This window comes from Oryx dammah, unplaced genomic scaffold (genome assembly GCF_014754425.2).
Source record: "Oryx dammah isolate SB20612 unplaced genomic scaffold, SCBI_Odam_1.1 HiC_scaffold_29, whole genome shotgun sequence".
NCBI lineage: Eukaryota > Metazoa > Chordata > Mammalia > Artiodactyla > Bovidae > Oryx > Oryx dammah.
Window position 1 is genome coordinate 77,000,234 of NW_024070213.1, and position 13,299 is coordinate 77,013,532.

The 13,299-nt window shown below is 32.4% G+C and overlaps 1 protein-coding gene across 1 annotated transcript in view; it reads left to right on the top strand.

Moving 5' to 3' along the window:
• MUC19 (mucin 19, oligomeric) overlaps positions 1 to 13,299 on the top strand; it is a 76,581-nt gene that overhangs the window by 25,589 nt on the left and 37,693 nt on the right. Inside the window, 11 exon segments of the mRNA XM_040233941.1 lie at positions 1,206 to 1,434; positions 2,159 to 2,276; positions 2,715 to 2,775; positions 2,988 to 3,085; positions 5,843 to 6,053; positions 6,737 to 6,859; positions 7,249 to 7,372; positions 9,172 to 9,307; positions 11,086 to 11,178; positions 11,798 to 11,882; positions 12,063 to 12,200. Of these exon segments, the coding sequence (XP_040089875.1) occupies positions 1,206 to 1,434; positions 2,159 to 2,276; positions 2,715 to 2,775; positions 2,988 to 3,085; positions 5,843 to 6,053; positions 6,737 to 6,859; positions 7,249 to 7,372; positions 9,172 to 9,307; positions 11,086 to 11,178; positions 11,798 to 11,882; positions 12,063 to 12,200 (1,416 nt within the window).

Consider the following 13,299-nt stretch of genomic DNA (forward strand, 5'->3'; position numbering starts at 1 on the left):
TTTTTTAATATATGGATAATTGAGTTACTAGTATTAGACAGTAGACTGGTTTAATAAATCTGTCTTGGACCTGTTTGGGTAGTATCTTCCAGTAAAAATAGGCCACCAAGTTCTACTTTTGAAGTTTAAAAAATAGTTCTGTAAGGGGTGCAGCACATATTATTAACTGTCCATGACCCAAAATGAATAAACTGCTAATGATGTCTGAACGTACTGTAGCTGATTGCTACAAGAAAAATATGGGCTTCAGAGATAATCATGCATATGACTTTGGCAAATCATAGCATCACAAAATGAAATTATATATTTAGGATAAAAAAAACCCATTGGATGATCTTCAATAGCAATTTTTAAATTCCCATGCAGAAGACCAAATATTCTATATATTTAAAGCCAATACATATTAGAAATTTAAGTAATCTGTTTATTATGTTGAATAGAAAAAGGATCCCATATTCCAGAAGCAACGCCAAAATACTCAGAAACAAATGCAATTATTGGTAAGTAATAGATTTATTTCTAATTTGTATATGCATTTATATGTCCATCAGCCAGTACCTAATGAGATTTTGAAGTAAAGAAAATTTGAAACTAGTTTAAAATTTATTTGTTTTATCATCTATTTGTTTTATACACCTAGACACACCATACATACAAATATACACACACATATATTCATACACATATATATGTATAGAAAGAATATCCTTATTTATACTTATTTAATTTTTTTTTCACATTTTACTTAATTAAAATTTTTTTTTAATTGTGACACATCTAATATTAATGGTAACCCACTCAGACAACATTAGAAAGATTATCTCTATAAAAAGCCAAACAAACAAGCAAACAGACCTGCTTCCCTCCATATATCCTCTCCCACAGTAGAGACAATTTCCCTTTCCCATGGGGAAACAAGATGCTTTTCTTCTTTTGTTTTAGCAGAAATAGCCAACTTTGGGTATTTCCAAGAATTCAGGTATTACTTTTAACACATTTTGCAGTATGTAGGAAAGAAAATTATAGATTTAAGATGGATGTAAGACTAGTACCTTTCAGTGAAGTTTTTTCTTGGTACATAAACAGTGAAAAAATAAAAAATGGAAGCTGCACTAATTCTAAATAATATTATTAATATTAATTAATATCTAAATATTAATATTATTCTAAATAATAATGAATATTTTACTTTAAATATTTTGTAGGTGAAGCTTCTACTTGGGGCAAAGGAGCATATAAAGCTTTCAACGGCCATGTATTTTCCTTTGAGTCTTCATGCACGTATACTTTCTGCCGTCATTGTGTTGAATCAGGAGGAGATTTCAATATTGAGATCAAGCGAAACAATGATAGTGAGATTGAAAAAATAACAGTTATAATTGACAACAATGATGTCTCTATCTTTGGTGATATACTTTTAGTTAATGGTGAAAGGTAAATGTCATAGTGTTTTAAATAAAGTATGTAAAATATTTTGAAGTAACCTGAGCAAAAAAGGGGGAAAAAAGGTTGATTGGGGAAGATATACTACTCTTTTCCTATTTTGGTGCTCATGTTGACATTTAGAAAAAAATCTTGTTACATATGTAAGACTTCGCTGTATATGGGATTTATTCCTATAACAAGGTGGTAAAAAAAAAGAGCAGTTCTGTTGTTTGACTGTTTTGAGTCTAGATTTGGGGCAACATGTATATTCAATGAAACTGTTAATAGAATATTTCAACTTTCATTTGTATGTTTAATGCTAAAAAAAATTTGAAGTTTCACAATACACCGAAACTTAGGCCATTATTTTTAGAAGTAGCAATTTATGTTTGGAAGGGATGAGGTATTTGAATGCTTTTCAGGATAAGAAAATGACATATGATAGGCTACTTATGAACATTTCAAATTATTGAATCATTTTATTCTTATAATGAGCCAGTTTCTTCTTGTTCATTTCTCCAGAGCCCCAAAGATTTATTCATTGTTTCTTAAAAGTATTCCCAAAATCAGAAAAGAGTCATTGTGCCCCTTCTGAAATGACTAGAAAAACCTTTAATATTTACCAGCAGTATTATTTATGATACTAAATATAGAAACGTGAATTATCAGAAAAATTTTGATGCAATAATGCTGTTCTTATCTTTTATGTGTAACTGTATTTTATACTTTTCAGTGTACAGATACCATATAACAATAAGTTGATTCACATTAAAAAATATGGAGAACATAACGTTCTGAATAGTCGTAGAGGAATCCTGTCTTTAATGTGGGACAAAAACAACAAACTCTCAGTAAGTCCACCTATGACTTTCTTATAGTCCTGTTCATTTTGTTCTTTACTTTCAGTTATAAAAATAATATAATACAAGGAAAATAAGAGATAAGGTTTACTGAGAAATCTGTATGTATCAGGACAGTACTAAGCATAATCTAATATTTAAAATACCTTGAAGTACATAATATTAATAATCTTATTTTACAGATAATGGGACTCAGGAAATTCAGGGTAATAAAAGTTAAGTAATCTAACCAAAGGCACAATCAGTAAGAGGTGAAGTCAGATCTTTGCAAATTCTAAATTCAGATCATTTAGAAAAGACTCTGTGATAAATTACTAAGTAACCAGCTTAGGTAAAATTGAACATGAAAAGGCTCTGTCTTCCATTTGTTTAAATTTTGTCTTGAGATATTTTCAATATTTTATAAACATACATGTAATTTTTTTAAAGCTCACTCTTCACAAGCAATATCCAACTTGTGGTCTTTGTGGTAACTTCAACAGCACTCCAGGTAGGATTTCAATGCATTTGTCTAAGAAAATTCTCTCCCAAAAGGAAATTACAATTATTTGATTTTGGATAAATCTAAAGTTAACAATTTGTCTTTGTATAAAAAATGATTAATTGTTAAAATAAATGTTTATATTGTCAAGTCTATATTTATCTTGAAATTAATGTACATATATAATTATATCTTGAAGTTAACATTGCTTTCTTTTTAAGGAGATGATATCAATGAACACATTGCCGATAGTAAAATTCCTGGTGATTGTTCCAAAGCTGTTAGTAAAAGCTATGAAGTTTGTGAAGATGGAGTACAGGTAATAAATTTATATTTCATCTAATAGCAGACTTCAGCAATATTCCCTTTGGTTTCAGTTTAAATAGCCAACATTCTCTTCTTAACACACAGACCTTATTATAATTCTGCAACTGCTTCTTCTCCAATGTCCATATGGTCTGTTTCTCAGCTTTATAGTCTAGCTGTAGATGCTTAAATAAGTATTTTTTTCCCTAAAACATTATGATAGTTACTATATCTTTCCATAGGATTTTACAGGTAAGAGTACTAGAGTGGGCTGCCATTTCCTTCTCCAGGAGATCTTCCCAACCCAGGGATCAAACCCAGGTCTCCCACATTGTAGGCAGACACTTTACCATCTGAGCCACCAGGGAAGAGCATATATTAGTATAATAATTCTTTTTTTTTTTTTTTTAATTTATTTATTTATTTTTAATTTTTACTTTACAATTCTGTATTGGTTTTGGCATAGATTGACATGAATCCACCACAGGTGTACATGCGTTCCCAAACATGAACCCCCCTCCCACCCCCCTCCCCACAACATCTCTCTGGGTCATCCCCGCGCGTCACCCCCAAGCGTGTCATATCCTGCATCAGACATAGACTGGTATTTCGATTCTTACATGTTATTATACATGTTTCAATGCCATTCTCCCAAATCATCACACCCTCTCCCTCTCCCTCTGAGTATAATAATTCTAATTTCCTTTGAATAGTGTTTTAGTTGGCCTGTAAACTGACATGCTTCACCTCTCCATAATTATCTCAGTCGGGACTGGCTTGAATTTCACAGTTTAGAAATTCTGTAATGTGTTCATAAGAACTACTTTTCTGCTCTTTCTCCCTTACTCTTGCCCCAGACAGCAAGTCTGAATTGTCATCTCCAGTATACTTTATCATCTTTTTGAAAAAGTTACAGATCATATTTTGACTACACCACTTGAAAATATTCATCATTTGCTTTGAATTTTCTGCACTTAACATGATTCTCTGAATGTTGAATTTGGTAGATTGCATTTACTTGATGACTGAAGGAATTTTCACATATACTTATTTCAACCTAGAATAAAATTCTCAAGATCAAGATATGTATGCATTGTATAGGCAGAAGAAACATGTTTTATTGACATGGATGTTGTATTTACAACATCTTGTCAGCATCTCTCAAAGCAAATTAAGCCATAATGTTGTATCAGATCATCTGCTATCTTACTTGTGAAGTGCTCCTTGATCTTTGCAGTTAGAATTACTTCCTATTTTCTCTTTTACCCAATGCCAATCATTAGAATTTATGATTTATAAAAATGCCTCATGCTTTTCTCATGTTTCCTATGAGATTATGAGCTCTGTAGTAGTATTATGTTTTACTATTGTGGTAATTGCACAGTGTGTGAGAACTTACTCCTGGTTGCTCAAATGTGTTAGCTGAATAAGTATTTAAAGTTATATTAAAGACTATGTATTAGACATTGTGTTGAGCCTAGAGATAACAAAATTCTAGTTTTTGCTCTAAAAGAGCCTGTTCAGTTCAATTCAGACGCTCAGTTGTGTCTGACTCTTTGCAACCCCATGAACCGCAGCACGCCAGGCCTCCCTGTCCATCACCTACTACCGGAGACTACCCAAACTCATGTCCATTGAGTCAGTGATGCCATCCAACCATCTCATCCTCTGTCATCCCCTTCTCCTCCTACCCTCAATCTTTCCCAGCATCAGGGTTTTTTCAAATGAGTCAGCTCTTTGCATCAGGTGGCCAAAGTATTGGAGTTTCAGCTTCAACATCAGTCCTTTCAGTGAACACCCAGGATTGATCTCCTTTAGGATGGACTGGTTGGATCTCCTTGCAGTCCAAGGGACTCTCAAGAGTCTTCTCTAACACAAGAGTTCAAAAGCATCAATTCTTTGGAACCTGTTACCTAGTGAGAAAGATACACAAAGAATAATACTGAGTTTTCCAAAATGTTCATTTGGATTTTTCTGTAACATCTTACAGAAAAACTCAAACAAACTTTTTAGCCAACCAAAGTTTGTTTTAAAAAAAAAGGTCTTTGAGATTTCGTTTCACTTAATTTTATACCTCACTTGGAGAATGTTATCAGTAGTCCTTGGGATTACTTGGTGGAAATTGTGTATTTGCTAGCTAGTAGCTTTTTTATTTATCTGAAAACAAACATAATTAAAATAGAAAACAGCTATGTGTTAATTAAAGCATGTTAAAATTTACAAAAATTTTTTAAAATCTTTTTTGTTTGAGAGTAATGTCTTTATTTCCTTAACCAACGTGAGAACAAATATGCTATTTCCAGAGCAGCTCACATGACCCCCACCAAGAAAGCCCAGAATCAGTCTATTTTATTTGTTTGCTCATCAATTATATAAGCAGACTGACATCTAAAGGCCTAATACCCTTCTGTCTGTTGTGGTTTCAATCATCCACTATCCCAGTCTCTGGCATGGATAATCTTTTCTTTTCTCATATTTTCCATTTTCTTGAGTTCTGGACTTCATGTCACCTTTAGAAAAACTTTGGATGAAATTAGGTACAATTTTTGAAGTCACTACATATTATCAGAGGTGAAGTTTTCACTTGGCAGTCACTGTAGGAACTGTAATAATTCAAAACTCCCCATTTCAATCAGTGTTCAAGAACTTTCCCTTTCGAAGCTACAGGATATTGTACAAACACCCCCTTCTGAACTTATCTTTCCCCAAATACTCCTTTGATTCCTCATTTTTCTGTTGTTTTAATAAAACTTCATGTTTTATTTTGCAGTTCTGTAACAAAATTATTGGAACCTATTTTGAGAAATGTGGAAAGGTTAGCCCTTTATCCAGTGACTACAAAATGATCTGCATTGATGAGTATTGCCAAAGTAGAGACAAAACATCCACATGTGACACTTACTCAGAATTGTCCCGCCTCTGTGCCTCAGATGGTCCTGGCACCTTTGAATCCTGGAGAGATGATATTGATGTGGTTTGTGGTAGGTTTTAAACGTATTGTAGACTCCAAATCAAGAAGATTCTATAGCATTTAAAGTTGAGCTGTGTCTCAAAGTAATTTTCTCAAACACCAGTAACTCCTGGAAGGAACCTCATGGGTGAAAGAAAGGTCTTGTTTCTGACATGTACTTGTGAAGAAATTGAGGTCCATTTTTGTGGAGTGACTTGTCATAAGTGCTTTGTATTAAGATATACTTAGAGACTTTATAGACCTTATAATTAGTAAAAGTCACTGGGAAAAGTAAATAACTTTGTGAAACTCTGTAAAATCTCCATAAAAATAACTAGAAAGTTATCAAAAGTATGTTGACTGGTTAAGTATTTTCTTTCAGAAAATTAGAAAATCTAAATGAGTTTCATTAAATCTAAATATACTTTTCATTTATACTTAATTCAATCTTTATAAGTTAAAATATAAATAGAATATCAATGTCAAAGTAAGGTAAAATGATACTATGTGATATACAATTTCTTCAAATTAAATATTGTATCATAAAGTAATGCATAGGAAATTGGCATAATTTAGTTACTGAGTATCTTTAAAAATTAACCTGTATCTTGAAATTTACACTCCTACTCTAAAAGATACTCATTAGAATGTTATATATTTATCACATTTATTTTCCTCTGATTTCTATGTATGCATATTTCTATATTTCTCCAGAAAAACCTATTTGCCCAGAAAAACATATCTACAAAGAATGCGGCCCCTCAAATCCTGCAACGTGTTCTAATGTGGCTCCTTTTCAAGACATTGAATGTGTGAGTGGCTGCACCTGCCCAGAAGGTAAAACATCTGAAAATGAAGTTACACAGTCATACTGAGATCTTGTTTCTAACAAGATATTTATTGAATGAATTATCACCTATTCATAATCTATCCTTCTAACATATAGGAAGGGAGGGCTAGAGAGACTTTTAAAGTTAATGTACATTTCTATCTCTATAATACTACACAGATGATCTCCTAGTCCTATGCTGGGCTCAATAGGACTACTCTGTGGCCCTGAAAGTTATCTATACCCTTGCCAGTTTTCAAATTTCTTAAATAGAAATGATCATTTAAAGTGTATGTTTACACTTGAGACAGCCTCAAAAGTGATTTCTCAATACATTGCTTGAGAATTTACTGATGTTAGTATAGTATTGAGATTAATCTTATATAATGTACTCTAGGTTATCTACTGGATGATATTGGAGAGAAAGGGAGATGTGTGTTGAAGTCTGACTGTCCCTGTGAATCTAGTGGAAAGGTATATCAGTCAGGAGAAGTCCGCGAAGGTTCCTGTGGTTCTCTGTGGTATGTCTGTGTCCTTTGTCTATATTTTATAGATAGTGAAATAATACTAATATATTAGCGTAACTTAAAATAATTCCCTAAATCCACACTTAAACTTTTCAGAAACAAAATTCAGCCTCTTGGCATTTTCTGTGCTTATATTCTTGCATTTTTTTGAGGAATTTTTGTGTGTTTCATGTAAAATATATTAGATTTCTGTGTATCTTTAAAAGATAATGTTTTTTAGCAACTGAAATAATGTTTTGAATAGTAAACCGATTGGTGGTTGCAAAACAGAGGAAAGAATAATACAAAATTATGGTTATAATAATGAAACAATAATTGTGCTAATTTTCAAGAATATTTTTTAAATATACAATTACAAACAAACCTTTCAAATAATTTTTATATGAGGTTACATTGGTGAAGCTATATTTGATTCAGAGTGGATTTTAATGTGTCAAAGATAGTATAGATTATTTCTCTTTTAGTTGAATAACTTGATTCTTACTTTTAAGTTCAGGAACAAAACGCTGACCAGAGAGCTTTCCCTATTCCTCATTATGACTTTTCTCTGGAACTCAAAATATCTGCAGGAATTCAAGGGACTTTCTAGAATGTACTTTGTCCTTGTGGTGGAATAATCTGACTCAATGAAAGCTAATGTATCATTTTTACTGTAATATTTTCTCAGTAAATAGGCAATGTACTGTTAGTCTGATAATAATATATTAATAATAATTATGGAAAACAAGAACTATAATTTATTGAATGTGTGTAGCTTTGCGGTTCAAGAGAAATATAACGTGTCACAAATATGATCTGCGTATATAATTTAACATTTTCAGTTGATTATTTTTAAAAAGCAAAAAGAAACTAACAAGTGGAATTAATTATATTCATGTACTTTACATATGGGCTTCCCCTGTGGCTGTTATAAAGAACCCATCTGCCAATGTCGGAGACGCAGGTTTGATCCCTGGGTCAGGAAGAGTCCCTGGAGAAGGAAACTACAATCCAGCCTAGTATACTTTCCTGGGAAATCCCATGGACAGACAAGTCTGGCGGGCTACAGTCCACGAGGTTGCAAAACAGTCAGACATGACTTAGCAACTAAACAACACAACTTTTCATATGCAAATATTAATATTATCATTTCAGCATAAAATTATTATGAAATGTTGAGAGAATTTACCATCTTTTTCAGTATTAATTCTTAGAAGTCTACGTGTATTTTACATTTACAGAAGATCTCATTCTGTCCTGACAAGCCACATTTCACATAATCAATAGCTATATGTCTCCTTATGACTTCCCTGGTAGCTCAGATGGTAAGAATCTGTCTGCACTGTAGAAGACCATATTATACTGGGCAGAGCAGGCAGAAGTTATTATTTTGTTCAATGGAATTAGAGCTTCCCTGGTGACTCAGTGGTAAAGAACCTCCTGCAGTGCAGGAGGTGTGGACACATGGATTCAATCCTTGGGTTACAAAGATCTCGTCAAGAAGCAAATAGCAACCCACTCCAACAATCTTGCCTGGAAAAATCCCATGGATAGAGGAGCCTGGCAGGTACAGTCCATGGGGTCACAAAGAGTTAAACATGATTGAGAGACTGAAAAATAGTACAAAAAAATTACTAGGATACCATCATCTGAAAGACATTTATCAAGGCTGAGATGTTGGGAGGGGAATGAAGATGGTGTAATAAAACTTAACTGGATGTCTTAGTTTAAGTTGTGATTTTTTTTTATGTTGTACTATTTATCATAAAGAAAATGTAATTGATGACATTTTCATAACCATTGCATTTTAACAGCACATGCCAAGAAGCAAAGTGGTCTTGCACTAAAACATTATGCCCTGGAAGATGTAAGATAGAAGGAAGTTTGATTACCACATTTGATGGTGTTAAATACAACCATCCTGGAAACTGTCACTTTTTGGCCATCCATGTATGTAATAGTCTGCAATACTTGAGAAAACTGATATAGACACCAAGCTTTTTCTTACCAGTTTAAAACACAATCTTCAACTTTATTTACTATTTAAAAAAAACAAAAACAAACAATCATTCAATCATTGGTTGTGTATTTCAGTATCTGCTTTGTGTCACATGTTGACATTGATAATCATTATTACCCATGTTCCTTAGAAATTCGTTGCTAAACAAAAACAATCAAAATCTTTATTACTATTAATTTTCTAAATATATCAGGAAAAGATTTCATTTTTCTACTTTTCTTTGTATGTGTTCACCAGTGCTTAAAATGAAACTTTTACATTCCATAAAATATTTTTCTCTTTTTTCATTATTCCTTTACATTTATTTTAGTTTTCATAATATGATATTTAGTTTTTTTCCACATGTATCTTCTTTTTAATAAAGGAAACAAAATGAGAAGGTCAAATTGCTCTTAGAACTTTTTATAGGCCTGGCAGCACTGGAAATATTTCATCATTAAAGAACTTGTGACAAGTCACTGGGACCATTTACTGAGGGTTTCTCAGGGACAGACCGAGAATAGTAAAAGGGAACTTTTCTAAAAGACTCCATGATTTGTCTTGATTTTCCTGAGAACAGCTAGGACTAATTAGACAAAAGTTACAGCTTGTATTAATTACATCTGAATATTTGTTAACAAGCTCTTTGTATGCAAAACAAAGATTGATTTCAACTTGATTCATCACTTGAGTTCTCTTTCCATGTTCTGTTCCCATCTTTTCATTTAAATGCAAGAGTTTCTGGTTTAATGACATTAATTAACAGAGGAAGCTAGGTTGAAAATATCTTAAATCTTCTGCCTAATTATAGCCCCATTCATGAATGCTGGAGAAAATGTGGCTTCTTAATAAAAAGAAAACAGTCTAGAACAATATTATGCAGTTTATTATAACAGTATGATAGAGGTTATCCTTACATTTAAACTCTTTCAGTATTAAAATTTTAAATAATCTAAATTTCAATAAAAGAGAAATTCCATTTCATTGGTTATGCCTTTAACTGGCACAAGATAAGCAATTTTACTTAATCTTCCTGGTCAGAAGCAAAGATGAGTAGAATTTGTGACTCCTGAAGTGAGAGATGGGGACCAGTGTCTGAAAAATGTCATTACTATTATTAAAAGTCAGTTTTCCAAATCTCCTTTCCTTTTTTGCATACTTTTCACATAATCCATGAGGATAGGGAATAGGCAAAGTGAGAGGGAAATACATAAAAATATATAGAATATTTCCTTTATATAGATTAGAGATTCCTAAATCTTGAAATAAGAACTGGAAGTCAAAATTTGACATGACTTATATTATGGGTTTATAAATTAAATGCTTCTCTCCTTGGATTTAAGTTGACATCATGGATTTTCCAGAGAATAAACAAGCTGTGTTATCTCTAAGTCCTATTAGACTCAATAATGCAGCACAATTCCCATAGAGACAAGACGAAAAGTAAAGCTTAAAGAAAAAAAAAAAAGGTTAATGAGAGAATCCACCAATCATAGACTATTTAAGATAGTCTATATCTTATGCAAAATACTTGGACCGTCTGTAAAACTCTTTGTCAATCCTAGACTGTCCCATGGACTGAACTAGGTTTCTAGATTCAGAGCAGACTGATTGAATGTAAGCCTTTTACATATTAAAAATGCAAATATGCATTATGAATGAATCACAGAGTAATAGCATATATTCAATGACATTTTAATAAACATTTAATAAATGTATTTTTTAACAGGATAAAGATTGGTCTATTAGTGTTGAGCTTCGTCCATGTCCAAGTGGTCAGTCAGGAACATGCTTAAATAGTGTTACACTTCTCTTGAATTCGGTAAGTAATCAGCTTCCTAAAGCAAACTTGAGTCAATTACTCTACAAATTCAGAATTTTGGAGGTTGAAAAAGAGAGGCTTTACCATGAAATTAAAACCATAAATGAGATTGGTAAAGTCTCTGGAAGACCTGTATAGTTCTAAGGATCCTTACGAATATCAAAATTAAAATAGGCACATAAGTAAGGTGCTAATTACAGGTCAACCTTTTCCACTTACTAGATTATTAAAATCTCTGGCCCTTTTACGAAGACAGTTATATTTGCTTAGAATTTCATGTATTTGGAACTACCATTTTAACTGGAGATGACCTACATAGGGAGGGAGAGTACCTAGCTTGATCTTTGCTACTTATAAGTGGGTTGACCTTTGGAAATCCAAGTTATCTTCTTGGGTCTTAGTTTCCTCATCTACAAATCAGGGCTGAAAAGTCCTTTATAGTCCTCCTTTAAGAATTGATATAAGAAATGCTTTAAAATGTTTAATATTTTAGACATTTATAAGTTAGTCTATTACAGTGAAGCTTTATGGGAAAAGTTCAGGTTCACTTATTAATATTATACTTAGATGTATTCATATTGAAAATTAATATAAACTAACAATATTCTTTAAATATTAGTCTGTTCAAGTTGACAAATACGTGTTCAATAGAGATGGAACAGTCACAAATGACAAGTTTGGAAACCTTGGTTATTATTATTCAGGTAAGTTTAATTATATCATTTAAAATATTATAAATGTAAAATGCATTACTTTATTCCATTTTTAACTATGTTATAAATGTTTCTGTTTTTAAAAATATATTCAGTATACAGGTATTTTAAGAAATAAAAACTGTTTAACATATTAATTATTGTTATTAATATAAATTATTACTTTAACAGACAAAATACAGATCTTCAATGCATCTTCCTCATACCTTCAAGCAGAAACATACTTTCATGGAAAAATGCAAATTCAAATTTTTCCTGTGATGCAATTGTATGTTTCTGTGCCACCTAACCAATTCACAGATACTGTAGGTAAGTCCTATAGATATTTTTTACATTAATTTATTTGTTTTAATTGGAGGCTAGTTACTTTACAATATTGTGGTGGTTTTTGCCGTACATTGACATGAATCAGCCATGGGTGTACAGGTGTTCCCCCATTCTGTACCCCTCTCCCACATCCCTCCCCATCCCATCCCTCTGGGTTGTTCCAGTGCACTGGTTTTGAGTGCCCTATTTCATGCATCAAACTTGGACTGGTCATCTTTTTCACATATGGTAATATATACATTTCAATGCTAATCTCTCAAATCATCCCACCCTTGCCTTCTCTCACAGAGTCCAAAAGTCTGTTCTTTACATCTGTGTCTCTTTTGCTGTCTTGCATATATGGTCATCATTACCTTCCTTTCTAAATTCCATATATATCCGTTAATATACTACATTGATGTTTTTCTTTCTTACTTACTTTACTCTGTACAATAGGCTCCAGTTTCATCCACCTTGTTAGAACTGACTCAAATGAGTTCTTTTTAATAGCTGAGTAATATTCCATTGTGTATATGTACCCCTGCTTTCTTACCCATTCATCTTGGCTATTGTAAACTGTGCTGTGATGAACATTGGGGTACACATGTCTCTTTAAATCCTGGTTTTCTTGGTGTATATGCCCAGTAGTGGGATTGTTGGGTCGTATGGCAGTTCTGTTTCCAGTTTTTTAAGTAGTCTCCACACTGTTTTCCATAGTGGCTGTACTAGTTTGCATTCCCACCAACAGTATAAGAGGGTTCCCTTTTCTCCACACCCTCTCAAGCATTTATTGTTTGTAGACTTTTTGATAGCAGCCATTCTCACTGGCATGATATGATACCTCATAGATATGTTTTTATTTCCAAAGCACTAGTGTAACCATCTGTTTTAATTTTCAGTTGTCTCCATTAATAGTAGACTGTAAAATATTTTTACTTAATCTTTGCTTCCATATTTAAGTAAAATAACCTAACATACAGTGTAGATAGCTTTATTTATTACAGAATCTATTTCCTAATGGTTTTCAACAATTTAAACATCTTAAGGAATTAAGGATTTATTGTGAGATTTGATAATATATGCTATATATCAATTTGCTAAT